Consider the following 15,855-nt stretch of genomic DNA (forward strand, 5'->3'; position numbering starts at 1 on the left):
TAGAAGTGAGAGCATTCCTTCTTAACCTATTTGCAAAATTTTAGAGTCTTAGTTCCCAAAGGAGAGATGCTTCCAGCCAGGGCACACAATAATCTTTCCACTGAATTTGAAATTAAGACTACCACCTGGCCATTTTGGGCTTCTTATGCCAACCACCAAAAGGGGATTGATCCTGATTATGAAGAGGAATTGATTTACTGCTACCTAATAGGGCAAAGAGAACTGTGTCTGAGACCCAGGGGATTCTCCAGAGTGCCTCTCAGTACTTCCATGTTCAATATTAAAAGTTAATGGAATACTACAGCAACAAGATGAAAGAATGGATCAGTGATGATTCAAACCCGTCAAAAATTAAGATTTGTGTCTCCCAGTAGGTAAAGAATCCCAACCAACATTCTATACTATGTTGGCTAGAAATCGAAAGACAATTTGACAGGTATATATAGTGGGAGCAAAAGAGGAACTCAATTCTAGCCCTGACTCCATCACATAGATCAAGAGGCAGTTGTTTGAATGGAACAAGGGGATACTGCGTGGTTTAAAGTCAGGAAAGGTGTGTGTCAGGGTTGTATCCTTTTACCATACCTATTCGATCTGTATGCTGAGCAAATAATCCAAGAGGCTAGACTATAGGAAGAAGATCGCGGCATCAGGATTGGAGGAAGATTCATTAACAGCCTGCGTTATGCAAAGGACACAACCTTGCTTGCTGAAAGTAAAGAGGACTTGAAGCACTTACTGATGAAGATCAAAGACCATAGCCTTCAGTATGGATTACACCTCAACATAAAGAAAACAAAAATCCTCACACCTGGACCAATAAGCAACATCATGATAAATGGAGAAAAGATTGAACTTGTCAAGGATTTCATTTTACTTGGATCCACAATCAACACTCATGGAAGGAGCAGTCAAGAAATCAAAAGACGCATTGCACTGGGCAAATCTACTGCAAAAGACCTCTTTAAAGTGTTAAAAAGCAAAGATGTCACCTCGAAGACTAAGGTACACCTGACCCAAGCCATGGTGTTTTCAACCGCTTCATATGCATGCAAAAGCTGGATGATGAAAAAGGAAGACCGAAGAAGAGCTGATTCCTTCGAATTGTGGTGTTGGCAAAGAATATTTAATATACCATGGACTGCCAAAAGAACAAACAAATCTGTCTTGGAAGAAGTACAACCAGAATGCTCCTTTGACACAAAGATGGCAAGACTACATCTCACATACTTTGGACATGTTATCAGGAGGGACCAGTCCATGGAGGACAGCATGCTTGGTAAAATAGAGAGTCATTGAAAAAGAGGAAGACCCTCAACGAGATGGATTGACACGGTGGCTGCAACAATGGGCTCAAGCATAACAACGATTGTGAGGATGGTGCAGGACCAGGCAGTGTTTTGTTCTGTTGTACATTGGGTTGTCAGAACCGACTTGACGGCACCTGACAAGAACAGGGGAAAGAATATGGGTCTGGGAGCCACACTGGTCCCTCTGCTAGCTGTGTGACCCAGAGCAAGTCCCCAAAATTCTCTGAGCCTTAGTAAACTTACTAGAGATAATAATTCTGTGGTAAGAGTTTTGTGAAAATTTTTATCAAATGTGTACATAGCTTCTCACGTAGCATCTAGCACATAGTACGTACTCAGTGGCAATCACTGTCTAGCAAAATAGCAGCACAAAAGGAATAATAGTAATTATCTTCCTATATTGAGTCTTCTCTTTGCCCTCATATCACCTAACAGCTTCTACCTTCACTGAATTTCTTCCACACTTGAGACTGAACACCAAGAGTTTTCGTGCTGGCTACTGCCACCTTAAATTCCTTGTTTCCTATGATCAATTTACTGACTGTACTTTTATTTTGCCTCAGGCCACCCAGTACTGCTGCACATATAGAAGCAAGCAGTCTTAGTCCATTATGCCCACATACCATCAGACTTCAAAACTTGATGCTCACCAGTGATCTATAACTGTTGTTTTGTTTGCCATTAGGTTTGTTCCAAAAAAGGCTATTCCAAACTTTAACTTTCCACCGGCTATCTCCTAAGTAGAGTTATGAACTCTTATACTTCTGGGCCTTGGAACACACCATTCCCTCTGCTGGAAACATGTCTTCACCTCTTCATTTGGTGGACTCCTATTTATCCTTCCGTTATTAGTGTGTCTAGACGTCAGCCTGTCCCTCACTCCTAGCCTAGGTCAGATCTCTCTGCTGTATGTTCCCATGCATGGCCCCTTGTACTTAGTCCACTTTATTCAATTACATGTTCACTGTTTAGGTTCCCCACTATGTTCTCTGAGGGCAAGGAACTCATCTTTCTTATCCACCACTTTATCATTAGAGCCTAGAACAATCTCTCTAACACACTGCCATGCACTTATAACCAGGAGTATGTGTGTGGGTGTTATTCTTAAAGGTGGTGGCAGTTTTACACTTAGAAGTCCTGTTTTTTCATCCACTGATGCATTCATTCAGCAAATATTTGCAAACTTACCATGCGACAGGCACTGAATAAAATCAATGACTAAAGCAGACAAGGTCCCTGATTTCATGGAGCTTCTGTTCTAATTGGGGAGACAGAAAAAATAAAGCAGAGTAAGACCTCCAGGCAGGGTGTGGAAGGTAGTGCAGCCTAGTGCATCTTATAGGACTTCTCAAGCTACGTAAGATGAGGGCTTTGGATTTTAGTCTGAAAGAGATGGAAAGCCTTGAAGGGCTTTGAGCAGAGGAGTGATATGATCTGACCTAAACAGGATGAGTCTGTCCAGGCTACTGTGGGCTGCTGTAGATGGCAAGGGTGGAAATAGTTAACACTGTATGAATAAATCAGCTCCCAAGGCATGGTTTAGATGGGAGATGTTTGGATTAAGAGATTCTTAAGTTTCCCTAGAATTTGGCAATTGACCCTGGCATCTTGAATTAATACTTACTTGATCATGATGTGTTATTCTTTTATTACATTACTGGGTTCAGCTTGCTAGTATTTTATTTAGGATCTGCTTCATCTATGTTTATAAGACTGGACTGTAGTTTGCTTTTACGGTGCTTGTCTAGTTTTGATAACAGTGTTGTACTGTGAAAATCCTGTGGAGCGCTTCCTTTCTGCATACATGGGGTCGAGGTGAGTTGGAATCGACTCGAGGGCAACTAAGAACAACAACTAGTTTTACTGAATGAGTTGGATAGCTTCCCATTTCTTTTGTTGATTTGGAAGTTTGTAAAAAACACCTAAAATTGTGTATAAAATAGGCATTATCTATTTTTGAAGTTTTGGTTGAACTTCGGCCTGTTAATCCCCTGAACTTCAAGCCTTTTTCCAGGTAGAACATTGTCCACCGTTTCAATGTATGATTATTGGTTTCTTAAGGTTCTCTTTGTTAAGGCAGTGTTGGTCTTTGTAGTTTTAACTTTATTGATATAAACATACATTGAGTATTAGCTTTTCTGATCCTTCTGTTATGGTCAGGTATGCTTTCTTTCTTTTTTCCTGATGTTTCAGCTTTACCTATCTCAGTGCCTTTTTAAAAAAAAACAACTTTTGATTTTTTTGACTCTCTACTTTCTGAAGGTGGTTGTGTAGGAGAAGGTGTAGGGGAAGTTTGTTTCGTTTTCTGCTTTTACCTTTATCATTTCCTTCCTACTACTTCCTTTAAGTTTATTTCTGCTGCAGTTTTTATCTAGCTTCTTGGATTGTAAACTTATTTTCAGTCTATTCTGTTTTCTTATAAATGCATTAAAGGCCATTCCTTTTTCTAAGTGCTGAAGGTTTTAATATTACGTGCTTTCCTTGTTATTCAGTTTTAAAATAGTTTGCAATTTCAAATTACTTTCTACTTAATCAATGAATATTAATAAGTGTTATTTAAATTCTAAGATGAGGTACTTTATCTTTTTGTTAATTTCTTGCATTTAATTTCATGAACATAAGCTTATATGATACTGTTATGGATTAAATTATGTCCCCCCAAAATGTGTGTTGGAATCCTAATCCATTTGGGAATAGAGTTTTCTTTGTTATGTTAATGAGACCATCATCAGTGTAGGGTGTGTTTTAAACCAATCACCTCTGAGATATGAAAAGAATAGATTAGGCACAGAAGCAAGGAAGCATAGATGGGGAAAGGTAGATATCACTTCACATGAAGATTGCCAAGGGACAGAGGAACAGAAGCTGAAAAGAGACAAGGACCTCTCCTCCCAGACCCTACCAGAGCCAACAGAGACAGAATGCCTTACCCTAGAGCCAATGCCCTGAATTTGGACTTCTGGCCTCCTAAACTGTGAGAAAATAAATTCCTGTTTATTAAAGCCACCCACTTGTGGTATTTCTGTTATAGCAGCACTAGGTAACTAAGACAGAAACAAGTTTTCAAATTGTTTTGAAATTTCCTTTGAAGCCTAATATAGGGTCATTACATTGTAAATCTTTTATATGTGTTAGAAAAAAATATGTATTCTTATTTGTGTACAAACTTCTTTATGACTCTAATTGTTAAAAATGGAGGCCTAGGCCCTGTAGGCAGAATAAGGAAAAAGAGATAGCCTTCCCCAGTTAGCACTAGAATTCAATCACAGTGGGGGCCTCCATGTAAGATACCTGTGGGGGCGCCCCTCAGCATGTCCACCCTACAATCCAGTGTTGCTGGAATCTGCATAGGATATATAAGAGGCTGCTCAATTCATATGATTTTATAATTAAGACCAGGTGACATAAATATAAAACTTTTTTTATAAATAAACTTTCTTCCAGCTTGATGGAGGCTGGACTCTTTTCGCCAGTGGTGGGTAGGCAATGCCAACACTCACTAGTTCAATATTATTATTGATGTGGAAGGTGGTTTGAAGGCATAGGTGAATAATGTCTGCTAGGTAAGTTCTATGAAAGTCAATGGAAGTTTAAGCACAAATCTTAATATTGAAGTCCTAATTAATGATATGACATAGGACTGGAACTAGAATGAGGTGAGTGAGGCATTTGCCTTAGGTGCAAAATTAAAAAAGGCACAAAAAAACCTCAGGAATTAAGATTTATAATTTTTGATGTAGTGTTTTTAAAAATCAAAATTAATGCAAAAAATTTTGTTTTTTAAAAATAGAAACAGGATCTGACCCTGTGCTTGTATGACTCACCTCACTCACCTTACCCTAGCTGTGGTTCTGTATGAAACCTGGGGCTACAGGAAGGCCAGTGGTGAGGTGATGCTAGAAGAGGCAGGCAATACAGGGTCAAGAGTAAAAGCTTGGGGTCATAAATTATATAATTCCAGGCCTGAATTCTGACTGTATGACCTTAGATAAGTTACTTAACCTGCTAATTTTCAGTTTCTTCATCTGTAATAGGCAGCTAATAATACCTATCTTATTGTTTGTGTAATGATTAAACAAGATAATGCAAGCAAAGTGCTTATACCTGACCCATAGAGGCAGATCCAGGTTCTGTGGAGCCTGAAGCTTACATAATCTGGGAGCCCTGTTGAAGAAAAAGAATAAAATTAAGGAATACAAAATTGGCATGAAAGTGGAATGAGAAGATAAATCTTAAATAGCAAATTTCTTAAAGCACAAAAATTCAGAAAAAGAAAATATATTTATTAATTAGTTACCTTACACATCACTGTAATACCTTTTTCCATATACGTTTTTGACTACATCCTCTTTAATCACCTTTTCATATGACAATTTTGTAATACTTTCTATAGAGAGAATAGAAAAGATAATCGTCTTTTCTCCGGCATGGTTGATTGAAATTTGTTTTATGTCATTAATAGTTTAGAAAAATGTCTTCAAGCTTCACAAGTCATTATTGTAAAGTCATGTCAATTTTTATCATTGTTCTTAAATTTGGGAAAACTTCCATCAAGTGTTTTTCATATATAAGCTGTAAGACTGGGAAGAATATTCCACAGACTAGCTTCTAGGTCCGTTCCTTTCAAACATCATTTCTTTTCCACTAGCCCCTTACTTCTGGTAACCTGGCAGTGTAGGACTCGTTCATATTGCAATACAATCTCTGGCCTTGCACCTTTGTGTCACAACACCAGGTAAGTTGGCCCAGCAGATGATAAGGGAAGTCCTGGGAACCATTCCGACATGGGCATGGCTAGCAATAACTTAATGGCACGTGGAAATAACTGTGAGCCGCACAAAAATATCGCACGAAACCCAGACTAAATGTATCTCCAACTCAACTTATTCTCTATTGGATCTCTGAAATGTCCATGGCTACCCTGCCATGTAAGGAGCTCTGGTGGCACAACAGTTACGCACTTGGCTGCTAGCCAAAAGGTTGGAGGTTCAAACCCAGCCAACGGCTCTGAGGGAGAAAGAACTGTTGATCTGCTCCTGTAAAAAGTACAGCCTAGAAAGCCCTATGGGGCAGTTCTACTCTGTCACATGAGGTTGCTGTGAGTTGAAATCAACTCCATAGCACCTATCGACAATAACTCTGCCATGTGGATGTGTGACAGAGAGGTGGCTGGAGTGAAAAGAGACAGTGGTCTTAACTGATTTCAGTTACAATACCTCACTTTTAGAAATACTGCAAAAAAACATACGACCAAGTGAATACTTTGCTAGGGACCCACTCTGTGCCTTGGAAGAGGCTTGTGCAAATGAAGAAGCTTCGACAGTGTCACAGTAAATCAACTTTTTTGACTCATAGTAAGTTCTGAATAAATGCTATTATTTTACCCCAAACCTTCCCGCAGCACTTAGTACCTGTCTGTATTGTAGCACATTTCTCATTGTATTTATTTAGGCTCATGTCTGGCTCTCTAGCTAGATTATAGATGCAACGGCAGTTGCTTTGGCTTTCTTCTTTGTATCAGAAGTGCCAAGCGCAATATCTGCTTTAAATTAAAGATTCAGTTAACAATGAATAAAGTATGCTAGTGGAAAGGAAGAGATCTAGCAGGATTAAATTAAAACAGATGCGGCTGGGGAGAAATCAGGAATTGTGGATACGCAGACTGGAAGGATAACAATATGCAGAAACAGGAAGTGCTTGTGTGAAGTGCCTGAGGCAAAGGAACAGAGCTAGACCTCAGACTAATGAGAAATGCAAAATGGAATACAGGAAGAGCTTTTAAAACAACCAGTGTGATTCCATTTATATAAGATGCCCAGAAAAGACAAATCTATGGAGACAAAACGTAGATTAGTAGTTGTCAGGGGATAGGGATGGGAAAGGGGAGTGACTGCTAATGGGGCAGAGGAATCTTTTTGGGGTGATGGGAATGTTCTAAAACTGGATTGTAGTGATGGTTGCATAACCGTAAATTTACTAAAAATCACTTGATTGTACACTTAAATTGAGTGAATCTTATGGTATGTATATTATACCTCAAGAAAGCTGTTTAAAAAAAACAATTTTTAAAAAGTGAGATCAGAGCTTCAAACGTGAAAAAGCTGTAACGTGTAAGTAGTTTTTATGAACTAGCTCACCTTGACTATCTGTTTCATCTCACCAAGATGTCCACCCATTGTGGTGAAGTTTGTTGTGCACCAAAAAGATCCGTGTGTGCCGCAGTGTGGACAGGGCATCCTTCTCCACTGTAGTGTCCAGAGGTCTCCTGCAGCAGTTTGCTCACCTGGCCTTTGCTGCCATATTCTGCGCTCCAAAATCCGCATTTCCTCCTCCTCCTCTCCATTTCCCTCCCTCCAAATAAAGCTCTTTTCTTCTCTTGAAGCACTAATAGAAGAAAAAGGACTCAGGTAAAGTAATTTACCTTTGGAGTTAATGTGTCACAGGGCGATTATATTTTGATGTAGATGCTAGGTAACACATATGAATCAGTCTTTCATGGTGATACTAAAGTTTTTGCTATCATAGAAACTTCCAGTTCTTTTTTTCAACAAAGAAATATCACCATCAGGAGAGATTTGCCACTTATTGTATTGTTTGCCAACTTTGACCCCTTAACTCAAGCTTCTAAATTAGGGTGGCCAGATTTAAGAAAAACAAAACAAACGAAACCCAGAGTGCCCAGTTAAATTTTAATTTCAGGTAAATAAAGAACAATTTTTTAGTACACCCCAAGTATTTATTATTTTTAAAGGATAAGTGTGTCCCATGCAATATCTGGGAAATACTCGAAGCACAATGAGGTCATCATGAGTCAAAATCGACTCGACGGCAAAACACTAAAAAATTATTCGTTGTTTAACTGGAATTTAAACTTAACGGGGCCCACTGTTTATATCTGGCAACTCTAAGGTAACTGTTTGAAAGCTTGGGTTAGGTTGCTCCTAAGTGGTTTTTGTTTGTTTTAATAAAAAAGTCTCCAAAGCAAAGCATTAGCTTTGCCAGTTGTTGGGAAAACTACATTCTGTTGCTCTTCGAATTCGAAACGTGCTTCAGGAGAGAAGTCAGTTCTGCTGTGGGAGAGATTTTCCCCCTGAGCTCGGGTATGGGACACGGTCTAGTGAACAAACCTGCCCCGGCGGAGGTAGGCTGCCGGTGTGATTCACTCAGCGCTCACCGAGAGCCGAGGGCCGCGGCTCCCATCCACAACACAAGCCTGCTGGCCAATTAAGGGGTGGACCGTAGAGGAGACCACTTGCCGAGACCCTGCCTCTCTCCAAATCCCTCACGCTCTTTTCCCCTCAGACCGCCCGCCGCCCCCGTGGGGAGGGCGTGGAGAAGACTGATCTCAGAGCACGAAGTGTTCGAAATAAACAGCGAGTTTTGAAATCACAGCTCCCATAGTGTGACTCGCCCAGCACTCGTTCGTTCATGCCTGGAAGGGCTTCTGAGAAGAGTCGAGGCCGAGCATTCGCGCTGGCCCTCGAAACCTAAGAAGGGAGAGGATCCTTCTCGCGCGCGCTCTTGCTCTTTTTTTCTTTTTTGTCGGAGGAAAGAAAACAGCCTTGCGCTCGTGTGTGTACGAAGTCGAGAAGTGGAGACAGGGACACACCCTCCCTTTAACCCGCCCCCAGCCCGCGCCGCGCCGCTCGGGTAGGCAGGCAGGCGGGAGGCGGGGGCCGGGCGTCTCGACGCGGGTCGGGCTGCGCCCGCAGCAAACGCCGGGCTCTGGGCTGGCTGCCGCCAGCAAGGTGCCCGGCCGTGCGGAGAGAATGTCCCGGTAACTCCTGCGGGAGTCCCACGCCCCAGGGAAGATGATGCTTCTGCGGAGGGGTCCCAGGCCGTGGCGTCCGCGGCTACTGCCGACTCCGGATACCCGGGGTCGCGCGTACCCGCGGTCGCTGACGCCCCAGGTAAGGAAAAGCCCGTTTTAGGGTGCGAGGGTCTCGGGGCGCCCCGGGAGAGGCGGGAGGAAAAGTTTGCGTCGGGCAACTTTGGCGAAAATGAAAGCCTCCGCGGAGTGCCGGGAGCGGCGGGAAGTCCCCTGCGATGTTCTGCCCCTCGGGCTCCGCACGGGAGAGACCCGACAGGTGGTCGCCGGGCCGCAGACGCGGGTCCCGGAGTCCAGGCCGAAGTCGCGCCCCGGGGCCGAGGGAAGGAAAGGCCAGAGCGTCCCTCGCTGCAGCGGCGGGGCTTGAGGGGCCTCGGGGGCATCACCGCGGCCAAGCTAGGGTGCGGGGTCCGCGGGGCTGCGGCCCAGGGAAGCGGCAAAATAACCCCGGAAGGCGTTTTCTCCGCACCAAACCGCAACCTGGAGTAAGTTCCAGAGCCGCGTTGCTGTCGGCTCGTGGCCCCTCGGCCTTCCGTCGTCGCTGCCGAAGCGACTGAGGGAGAGTAAGAAACGTGGGCAGCGAGCAGTGCGTGCGAATGAGCCTAGTGTGGATTGTTGTAGGAGAGTGAAAGGCCCAGCCTCAAACCCGCGAGCACCTCCCTTCTGAAGAGGGAAGAAAAACTCGCGTTACGTTCAGAGACTCGAGAGCCGAGTGAATCATGAGCGTGTGCTGGCGAGTAACACTTGGCCTGACTCAGTTGTATTGTGGTCTGTGTGGAACCGTTCTTGGAGGAGGAGGGAGGAGAATAGATGTGGACTAAAAACGAGAAGAGAAGGAAAAAGTGCTGCGTGTACTAGGATTGTGATGGAGCCTGACAGGAGCCCAGGAACCCTGACTCTGAGCCTGATGAGGACAGCCTTTTAAGAAAAGCCATCAGGGTGTGTGTGTTGGAGAGAGAGTTGTTTCTGAGTTTTAGTTTCTTCCCCCCCTTCTCCCCAACTATTACATTACTTTTAGATTGTTAGAGAAAATTTATTTTATTTTATTACTTATCTTTTAGGGGTACAATTGCAAAAAAAAAAAAAAAGTCACATTGGAAAGTAACTAGTGTGATTATCTTGTACCTTTTCACTTCCTTTTTCTTTTCTCCCCCTACAACGATGTCAGTGTTTCCAAGTTTAGACTGATGCAGAAAATATTTAATTACATTTTAAAGTGCCTTCCTTGAATGTTTGGAAGAGAATAAGGGAGACCATTTTGTTAGTAGTACCTAGGAAGAAAGGCAGACTCCTTAAGATGTAATATGGTACACTTGATAAAGTAGTTGGGGAGATAGGCTTTTTCCAGTCTTTAAAATTGTACTTTATTTATTTTGTGTTACACTTTACAGTCAGAGATTTACAAAACATTAAAACAACCCAATACAAGGAACCCCCTGCATCACACACCATTTAAATGCAAATGATTGATTCCATTTTCTATTAAATCCATTTAATGTTTATAGGAGTAGAATTTTCATGAATCCCAGGACTGACTGTCCTTTCTCAAAGAATCAACTCCAAGCCCTTTTCTCTTTTCCCATCTGGTGCTTTATAGGGTGGTGCCATTGCTTGCCCCAGCAGGAATCTGGCTGCCCTTTTAAAAGAAGTGGAAAATGATTCAGTGGGGCTTATTAGGTCTAATAACAGGGAAACAGTCAGTGGTTCTTTGCTTCTAGGTAGTTGTCCTAAGCTTTACATTTGACTATTTCTGATTTGTAACCTTTTAAGTCTTGACTGTCCATGCTGTAAAATCCATTTGTTGAACTTTAGAAGTGAAAATGCTTCCATTGCCTTCCTTATCAAGAACCAAAGGAATGACAGACTTGTAAAAGACTTCCTCACCCACCAAATAATAAAAGCAAGCCTGTGAGTTTGCCTCTTTGTGTCTTTGAAATATTACCATAAAGAAACGGATAGAAATGTCCTGGCCCCTTAGTAGTTTTAGCTAGAACTACTGCACATTTTCTGCATATCAGATTACCTGGCCGTAGAGACATTTTTTATTTTAAGTTCTCATTGTTTGATGGTTGCCTCACTTGATATGAAAAGTCCCGTGGCTAAAGACAAGTATTATTTCTATATATCTTTACCATATTCAGACCCCTAGGCCCTGTGAAAGCAGGTAGGGAAAAAAAAGTGGTGTTTGCAGCCTGACAGTTCATAAAAACCTAGCTTGCGAGGACTTGTCATGAGTACTATCTCAAGGAAGTGTCCCCAGTTACATCTGACCTTTTCTGAAATTATGAGTGTGCCTTATAGAAACATTTGGAGTCCCTGGGTGGTGCAAATGATTAAGCCCTCTGCAGCTAACCGAAAGGATGGTGATTTGAATCCACCCAGAGGTGCCTTGGAAAAAGACCTGTCGATCTACTTCTGAAACACTGGCCACTGAAAACCCTACAGTGCACAGTTCTTCTTTCAAACACATGGGGTTGCCATGATTCAGAATTGATGGCAACTGGTTTGGCTTTTGGTTTATAGGAGCATTTAGTAACTTTGAAAAATACACAGTTCTCAAACTTCATATGGTAGGTTAGTAATTGTCTGCCAGTGTTTTGTGGGTGAGAGAAAAAAAAATTTATTGACCTGGATATGGTTAGTGTAGTAGAATTGCTTTTTAAAGAACACATTTAGTCTGAAGCGTACAAGAGCAAGAGTGTATTGTATTGCTGTTGGCCAAGGCATGGCCTGGAGTCTGTGATCAGGTTCTGGTGGCAGCATCTCTGCTTGTCAGCACTCTGGCTGAGTGGCTGTCAGGGCAATCCGTGGCTCCTGCTGGCGTTTCTGTGTGCTAGGATGCAGCTTGGAGTGATTATGGTGCTTGGTGAACTATCTTTAAACAGAAAGCCCTTGCCTAATTGTGCCTTTCTTAATTTGGGTTTTCTGCTGCTTAGACTCCCTGATGTGAGTTTATGCCCCTCATACAGCATTTGAGCCCCCTATAAGCTGTATTTAAATTTAAAAAAATCAAATGAGCTTTCTAGGGAGACTTAAGTATCAAGCATATTTTTTTAGACGTCTGGAAATAAAGCGTATGAATGTTTTAGTCCCACCATAGTATGGTCATTTAGAAATTGTTGTTTTAATTTTTTGAGTTTAAAAAACATACTTGACACTTTCCTACCGTTTTATTCTTGTATTTGTAATTGGCGTTATGTTCTACAATACTGGTTTCAGAACTCTCTCCTGAGCAGAGAGCAATTTGTTGTATGTTGGTGATTATACTTACGCTATAGAAAAGACATTGGTGTTTTGGTCTCAAAGTAATTCTAGACCAGTTTGTCTATTAAATATTAAACATTACCACCTTTCACATGTGATCAAGAGATGATGGTATTGAAGGAAGAAGTCCAGGCTGCACTGAAGGCGTTGGCGGAAAACAAGCCTCCAGGAATTGACAGAATACCAGTTGAGATGTTTCAGCAAACGGACACAAGGCTGGAAGTGCTCACTCATGTATGTCAGGAAATTTGGAAGATAGCTATCTAGCCAGCTGACTGGAAGAGACACATATGTGTGTCCATTCCAAATAAAGGTGATCCAACAGAATGTGGAAATTATTGAACAATATCATATCACATACAAGTAAAATTTTGCTGAAGATCATTCAAAAGCGGTTACAGCAGTACATTGACAGGGAACTACCAGAAATTCAAGTCAGATTCAGAAGAGGACGTGGAACAAGGAATATCATTGCTGATGTCAGATGGATCTTGGCTGAAAGCAGAGAATACCAGAAAGATGTTCATCTGTGTTTTATTGACTATGCAAAGGCATTCAACTGTGTGGATCATAACAAAGTATAGATAACATTGGAAAGAATGGGAATTCTAAAACACTTAACAGTGCTCATGTGGAACCTGTACATAGACCAAGAGGCTGTTGTTCAAGCAGAACAAGGAGCTACTGCATGGTTTAAAATCAAGAAAGATTGTATCGTTTCACCATACTTAACATTCAATCTGTATGCTGAACAAATAATCCGAGAAGTGGCATTAGGATTGGAGGAAGACTCATCAACAGCCTGTGATATGCAGGTGACACAACCTTGCTTGCTGAAAGGGAGGAGGACTTGAAGCACTTACTGATGAAGATCAAAGACTATAGCCTTCAGTATGGATTACACTTCAACATAAAACAAAAATCCTCACAAGTGGACCAATAAGCAACATCATTATAAATGGAGAAAATATTGAAGTTGTAAAGGATTTCACAGTAAGCAGCAGTCACGAAATCAGAGGATGTATTGCATTGGTCAAATCTGTTGCAAAAGATCTCTTTAAAGTATTAAAAAGCAAAGGTGTCACCTTGAGAACTGAGGTGCACCTGACCCAAGCCATGGTATTTTCATTTGCGTCATATAAATGTGAAAGCTGGAGAATGGATAAGGAAGACAGAAGAAGAATTGATGCATTTGAGTTGATGAAGAATATTGAATATACCATGGATTGCCAGAGGAACGAACAAATCTGTCCTGGAAGAAGTGCAGCCAGACTGCTCGTTAGAAGCGAGGATGGCGAGACTTCATCTAACGTACTTTGGGCATGTTATCAGGGGAGACCAGTCCCTGGAGAAGGCATCATGCTTGGTAAAGTAGAGGGCCAGTGACAAAGAGGAAGACCCTCAACAAGATGGATTAACATAGTTGTGGGGATATATGCCATTTAAACATGGCTGCACTATTGACAACTGCAGCCCCCACAGGCCTCTATGCTGTATACGACATGTTGGAGACTTGTCAGCGATGAGAAAGAGATTAGGCACGACTTGTTTTCCCAAACCTATTGTCCTGTTACTGATTGGCTTGTTTACTTGAATTCCTTCTCCCTTGCTGGAAACTTATTGTTACTCACCCAAAACCCATTGTTCTGTTATTTGCTTCACTGTTTGCTGTATTGACTATGTAATAAACTCCTGGGACTGAAGCCGGGGGTTCAACTCCTCAGAGTGATCCTCCTGGCCCCACTTCTCTGTAGGAGTTGTGGCATTGGTTATCGTCTCTGCTGCCCCGACATCCGTCGCCACTGCGACACATAGTGGCTGCCAGCAGTGGGCCCAAACACAGCAACAATTGTGAGGATGGCGCAGGACCGGACATTGTTTCGTTCTCTTGTACGTGGGGTTGCTGTGAGTTGGATCCAACTCGATGACACCTAACAAAAACACCACCACCACCTTTCCAGCGCTTAGGTATTAGTGTTGGTTTACAGAAACTAGAAGCTAGGAAATCATTTTGTATGTTGGCAGGTAAACATTTGTTGAATGAAGTACCTGTGAAACTAAGGTAGAAACTGGAGGCTAAGTGTTGGTTGATCTAAAACGTATACTATGTAAAGTAAATGTGTTTAGCTCATGGAACAGAAATGAGCAAATTATTTGGTGGTGTTGGACAGGCAGCTGGGACATCTGAGTGTAGACCTGGCCCTGCCACCACTTAGCTCTGTGAGCTTAGCCAAGTCATTCAGTCTGTTTTACCCACTTTTCTAAACAAGGCACCAATTAATGATCTCAGAAGTCTTTTTCTTCTGTAGAATTGCCATTTTGTTTTTCTACCAGAGGATGCAAATGACCCATTGGATAAACTGTTGTCCGTGCCTAAACGGTTGTCTTAATGATTGAAAAATCCCCTCTTTTATGATCTTAGGCAGTCAGTAGAGTGGCAGTTTTTCCTAATGGTAGTTACAACTGTTTATCCCATGAAAAGCAACTGAAATTTATTTAATGGGGTTAGCATATCACAATAGATTAAATCTCTCCCTAGTACTTCCTTTTGTCATTCTAGTTTGTGAAACATTGCATACTCAAGAGTATTTAGCGTTAGAACCATAAAACCATTGTACAGTAGATACCTTAGGCTAAGCTACAGGGTGTAAACAAATGATAATAAGCCAAACAGTATTATCTCAGCCATATTTGAGAAGAATCTTCTTCTTTGATCCCATCAAATTAAACCATAGTATTAATTTTCCTTGGGTTTTAAACAAATGCTAGCCCTCTGCTCTCTGAGCTTTGCCTTTAGACTGTGGCTTGGGACCTCCTCTACGAAAGTGTTTACTGAATTTTCCACATTCCCATGCCTTTTAAGAAACAGCCCTATGAAACAGTGTAGTCAATGAAAAGATGCGCTTTAAGAGGACCCATGGAAGAAAGTGCTGTCTGGTCTTAGTATCAGAATAGTTGAGTTTCTCCTGAGCAGGTATAGATTTATTTTAAAGATACAGTGAATTATATGTAAGCGCTTATGACATTTTGTGCATTTACCTTACTCATAGTTTCATCATCTTTTCTCTACATTCATTTTTTTCTCCATTCATGTAATCATCTTTTATTAGGGAGGAGAAAAAACAGTTGCCCTAGAGTTGATACCAACTCATGTCAGCTCCACGTGTTTCAGAGTAGAACTGCACATAGGATTTTCAACGGCTGTGACCTTTCGGAAGCAGATTGCTAGGCCTTTCTTCCGGGTGCCTCTAGGTGGATTTGAACTGCCAGCCTTTCGATTAGTAGCTGAGTGTTTAACCTTTTGCACCACCCAGGCACTCCTTATTGGGAAAAGTGGTGTGTAAATAAGGTTTTAAGAAATTTTAAAAATCAGCCCTTTGGTGTTTGAACAAATACATTTTAAATAGTTAATTGTGGAAGTGTGGCAGACTAGTCTCTTTCTTGTTCACACAG

At 41.7% G+C, this 15,855-nt stretch overlaps 1 protein-coding gene across 1 annotated transcript in view; it reads left to right on the forward strand.

The window, feature by feature from the left end:
* Positions 1–8,940: 8,940 nt before the first annotated feature.
* The window catches only part of MCUB (mitochondrial calcium uniporter dominant negative subunit beta), a 101,459-nt gene continuing 94,544 nt past the window's right edge, over positions 8,941–15,855 (forward strand). Inside the window, exon 1 of the mRNA XM_004380235.2 lies at positions 8,941–9,220. Coding sequence (XP_004380292.2) covers positions 9,122–9,220 — 99 coding nt within the window. The 5' untranslated portion in view covers positions 8,941–9,121. The remainder of the gene's footprint in view (positions 9,221–15,855) is intronic.

The sequence above is a fragment of the Trichechus manatus genome, unplaced genomic scaffold (genome assembly GCF_000243295.1).
Source record: "Trichechus manatus latirostris isolate Lorelei unplaced genomic scaffold, TriManLat1.0 scaffold00071, whole genome shotgun sequence".
In the NCBI taxonomy this organism is placed as follows: domain Eukaryota; kingdom Metazoa; phylum Chordata; class Mammalia; order Sirenia; family Trichechidae; genus Trichechus; species Trichechus manatus.